The sequence below is a fragment of the Saccostrea cucullata genome, unplaced genomic scaffold, assembly GCF_032062105.1.
Source record: "Saccostrea cucullata isolate Sc308-1 unplaced genomic scaffold, CSIRO_AGI_Scuc_v1 ctg7607, whole genome shotgun sequence".
In the NCBI taxonomy this organism is placed as follows: Eukaryota; Metazoa; Mollusca; class Bivalvia; order Ostreida; family Ostreidae; genus Saccostrea; species Saccostrea cuccullata.
In genome coordinates, this window is record NW_026927801.1 from 14,725 (window position 1) to 20,163 (window position 5,439).

General features: G+C 30.4%; 1 protein-coding gene across 1 annotated transcript; it reads left to right on the forward strand.

Moving 5' to 3' along the window:
- Positions 1–2,837: 2,837 nt before the first annotated feature.
- Positions 2,838–4,794, forward strand: LOC134275526 (fibrinogen C domain-containing protein 1-A-like; the record flags this gene model as incomplete). The annotated part of the gene is made up of 3 exons (XM_062757808.1): positions 2,838–2,911; positions 3,347–3,490; positions 4,646–4,794. Coding segments are annotated over exons 1-3 (366 nt in total), but the record flags the coding sequence as incomplete, so codon positions are not given.
- Positions 4,795–5,439: the final 645 nt, after the last annotated feature.

Here is a 5,439-nt window from a genome sequence, read left to right on the forward strand (position 1 = left end):
AATATACACAGGTATCTATTTATGTTCAATTTATGTCTTGAATATACACATATTTATATTTTAATCTGTTTTTGTTATGTATGAATAGAATTTATGAAATGGTTTTTATTAATAGTTTCTGTTACTTCTATTTTTTAAGTAAAAAACATACATGTATCTTTTGCAAAAATAAGCACATACTTGTTTAACTGTATAAAGTTTATTATTTAATGGGAGGAATGTGCGTTTTACATTTCCAAATTCATTAGGCTTACTTAAAAGAGGGCTTTTGATTAGTGTTATATATGAATACAGGGAGTATATCAATATGCTGTTTTATACAATTTTACAGAAAATTTAAAATGGTTCAAATATAAAAAATTAAAACAGACGGTAATCTGATATCGGGATTACGCAGTCACGAATACTAATGATTAAGTTAAGAGGAAATTTTTCTTTATTCATTTACTAGTATTCTCTTCCAAATCATATGAATGATTCAAGAGGTACATATATATTTACAATAGTTATATGGACGAGCAGAGTTAACAGGAGGACAGACAGTGTCAACTTCATCATACTTCGATGAATATGATTTTAAATTCTATATGATGATGAAGCTTACATTCATATAAAATATTTTAAATTTCTATGAGCCATTTTTGGCCGGTTGCGTATCTATGGCTCAGATAAGTACAGCTCAGTGTTTGATCCTTGGATCACGTAAGCCGGGTTTAAAGCCCATCTGAGTCTGGATTACCTGAGTCGTATTTCTGTTGCACGCTATAAAACTGAGTAAGGTTTACATAATCTTGACTTGCTCATATAAAATGTCGAAGGATAATAGGTTTCCTAATATTACACCACTTCAAAACAAGTTTTAATACTAGTAACTGGTTGAAAAATAAAAGGATATTTAAAAACAAAGATATACAGTGTTTATTGATGTTAAATTGTAAATAAAAAATGACGAAAAAATTTCATTTACAATTTAATTCAAATGACGGCATCTTTCGTCAAACCATAAGAAAATATAAAATCGCAAACAGAATAAAGCTTTTGCAAAAGACTGGTGAGAAGAAAACAGGGATGGGGTCTTTGAAATAAGTAATTAAGAAACAATATCAAAACACAAAATATAGGTAAATGTAGAGGAACAATGTATAAATTTAGATTTTTAGTTTAAAATCAAATGAAAAAAAAAATTATAAGACATTATCTTTGAGAAAACACATATTAGGCCTAGCTATGTTTTCTAGAGAATTTTATACAGTGGCAAAATTATAGGTGACGAACATGCCCTCCCTTCCTCCCCCGGTTCCTACGGCCATATAGATAGCCTGATTAATCAGATAACTGAAAGACTTCTTATCCTTAGGAAATTCGGCATAATTAGAAATTATTGGAATGTGTATCATCAGCTGTTCGAAAGTGTAAAATTCGTAATTTGATTTAAATTTGGTACTTTAGAAAGTTTCTATAAAATTCCTGTTTATGTACATTTATGTATTATAAAAGTATCTTTCAAGACTTTATACTATAGCTACATCAGTGTTAAAACGGCACATTGACAGTTGTTGAAGAGTTGTGCAGAAAGAAAAATCCCCCTGCTATATGGCCGTAAAAAATTCTTGAAGAATAGCTTATTTTAATTCTGCAAAATCTATCAATGCAATCATCATAACCATAAAACATTTCTGCAACGTTAAAATATTTCAAAATATCGAAATATTCTACCCAAAAATCCATGGAAACGTTATAAAGCTGGGTTTAAACCACCCCTACACCAGGTTCAGAATTTACCGCAATTCTGAGCCGTACTCAGCCCATCCTAACATGCGTGCAACGCGAAAACTTGGATTTAAACCCGGAATCATTGATCGCAAGTTTACATCTGAGATACGCAACCGGCCATTTGAATTGTAAAAAGCTTTTGAACTAGTCAAAAAATCAAAATGAGCACAATGTGAAGGAAATTTTCTCATATTTACCACAAAAATTCTTATTTCAGAAACCAGCCATTTTTTATATTTATTTACTAGAATGGTAAATGGCATTCTACACAGCTCTCCATAACCAATACAAGGGGGGGGGGGGGGGGGTTAGACTTTCTAACTTTCATTTTTTTAAAATATAAAAATCAACATAAAAAGATTCTAAATATGCTAAATATGCTGCAGTTTTCAGAACCTCGTTCTTCTACACCATACAACAACAACAAAAAAGGAGCACGAACCATACTTATGGTGTCAAAAAGTTGCTGTTGTATATCAATATATGATTTTATTCTTTCTAAGTTCAATATACATGTATAAAGTTTTCTTGCTTGCTCTACCAGATGCGACTTGGGGGGGGGGGGGGGGCGGGGGTTGCATCATTAAAAGTACCTTTACTCGCAAAAACAATTATTTAAAGATATTGATTTCTTTCACCGTCAAACATATTTTAGAGTAATTTCCCTTGTATTTGCTTCCGTAAACACAAATTTACCAATGAAGTGATTTTACTTCTTCAGAATTCCGCGTAAGCGTAAAAAGTATTTTTCTAAAAAAAATTTAAAAGTAAACTTTGGCCATTTTTTTTAATGTCATGATTAATTTTTTGAATCGATTCCTAGTACTTCTTAAAGAGGACCTGTTAAATACAAATAGTGAGGTTATTTCTAATACTAGTAAATGGTACTTTTGTGTGTCTTTATTCTGGTATGATATCACGTACAACTTTATAGTATTTCATTTTAACCTGTTATTTGTCACTATCTCATGCAAAAAGTACATATATAAATATATTATATTATTATATATGTCCTTTATAATTTCATTGACAACTGTATTGTTTTGAAGAACCATAATGGAAACAATGTTGAAGTTAGTGGTTTTAGCTGCTGTATTTTCCAGGGCTTATTCCACGGGGATAATGCTTCATTTAACAGGTTTATTATGAATTTCGTATCATTTTTATGGAATTTCTTTATAGATGGAACTTTTTTGTGTAGTTTTTTTTTTTAAGATTATTGTCATATTTTAAAAAGAATTCTTATCTACCTCATGAGAAATGCAAGTTTTATTCAGGAAAAATAAGTCATTGCATTTAGGAAACAGGTACACTGCTTATAACATAATATTTTCTTAGATATAATGCAACATATTTTAAATGAGACAAAACGTACACAATTCTCATTATTTTATATCAATAATAAGCTTATTATAAATTTCATTTTGTACAAAAAAAAAAAAAAAAAAAAAAAAAACTTAATTTGTGATAATGTGTAAAATTCAGAGGTGATTGTTTTTATTTTTGCTTTACTTTTTTTTTCTTTTTATAAACATGATAAACGCAAACAATTTATTTTTCCTTTCTGGTGCAGATGAAATGAAGTCCATGCTGAGAAATTCTAAATGGAATCACAAGAACACAACAATCTCTATACACGGCCCCATGACCCTAGATATACACTCAAGTTATAAACTGAAAGAAGGACAAGTGTTTCTTAGATCAAGTTATAAATCAGGCAAGTTATACTGTTAACTACCGGTATATATTTTATGGCTCTTAAAGTTCAGAGAAGGATCAGGAAAGATAAAACTTACAAGTGGACTTTTGTTAAAAAATATTTCATTTAATTTGCCGGTTAAATTATCCTCTAACCTACATTTCTTGTCTTTTTATAATTGATTCTCCAACGAATCCATATTGTTAATAAACTTTGAGTTAAAAGAGACTTCTTAATTACTAGTATTCAGTCGAAAATATTGCATGTGTTTGAGTATATGGCAATAATACGCATTTGTATGCCGATCAACCAAAATTAAAAGAAATGTTAATCATCGGTACAAAAATGTTGGAAAAATAAGATAAGAACTTTATTCGGCAATAACCAATATTTGCCCCCAAAATCAAACTTTGACGGAGAAATATTCAATTACGTTCTTAAACAGGGGAATATATGCTGACTTCAAAACACTGAATACTTTCATTAGCAATGACGTCATATATTTGAAATAACGTCACGAAAATGGCGTAAATTTAAAATTTCCATGATTTATACAGAAAAATGTATATTTTACGTCAATATTTTGAGTAAGAGTCACCAAGCGCAGATCTGATCAGGCTCAATATTTTGATATTATATGTAGAATGATAATATCAATGAAATATTTAAATATTGTTCCTGAGCAAACTTGCGCTCCATAAATTTTAAAGCTACAATTGTTGAAATTTTTTCCATTTTGTCCTCTTTTTAAAAAATGACATAAAATCGAAGTAGTTTGTGACGTCATAAAAACAAAAAAATTGTCAATAAACTACTTTGAAACTATAATATGATCTGTTAATTTATATTTCTCATACAATTTATAAAATTCAGCACATTTCAAGAATTTTTCAAAATTTGACTTTTGTGGGGGCAAAGATATGCAATATACCGCATATAGTTCTTTTTTCCTTGTAACATTTCTTTTCATATTTGAATTTACAATTCAATACAGTGATGATACATATTTTTTATTATTCATTCAAGTGTTTTATTTTAACATTAACACTGAGTTATTCATTTTTTTGGCTATTTACAATCATACATTTACTCTAAACTGCAGTATTAAAAATATTTAATAACAAGACAACTATGTCGAAATGACTTTATCTTATTGAATTGTTTATCGTCACTTTGCGGGAATGAAAAAGAAGCACAGGGGCTGTGCTAGCATTCTCAAGCTCAGATCTCAGAGTCAAGACGGTGTGTACAAGATTTATCCCGACACGAAGACAAAGAAGTCAGTGTACTGTGACATGACGACGGACGGAGGTGGATGGACGGTAACTATTGCAACAATCGCATAATCATAATTTAAAACCCTCTTCTGTATTCTCTCTCTCTCCCTCCCACTCTTTCATTCTCAGTGATATGTTAACTCGTTGATGTAGAAATTGAAGATAGCGAACAGTAATCAATCTAAATATATATATATAAACAACGCTTATATGTTTAGAGGGCACAAAAAAACGAGCCACTGTAAATTTCAGATGTGGGATCAGTTGCTTACGAGGAGTAAGCATCCTCTATGCAATGAGTAGTCAAATGTAGTATAAAAAAAGGATCAAAATTTAGTATGAAAAAATAAGCCAAGACGCGAGCCAATGATAAGGTCATATTTGCGAACAAGGTCATTAAAACGACCATGACAGTAAAGGGGGTTGTTGAAATCCCAGTAATATCAACTAATCGTTGAAAAGCAAGTCTCGCCTTAAAAATGATCATACTCGAAGCAAGCTCTCGAGTAGCAAATAAGTCGAGAGACATAAACACCATAAGCAGGTGATTGTGGAATATTACATGTACTCATCATTTCGTAAGTTCGATGGTCGATACAGAGACCTCGTCAGCAAATACAATTTATCATTGAGTCAAATGCTGACTGAAATTTTTCATACTTTCTTTGGTAAAAAAAAATCAATTTTAAC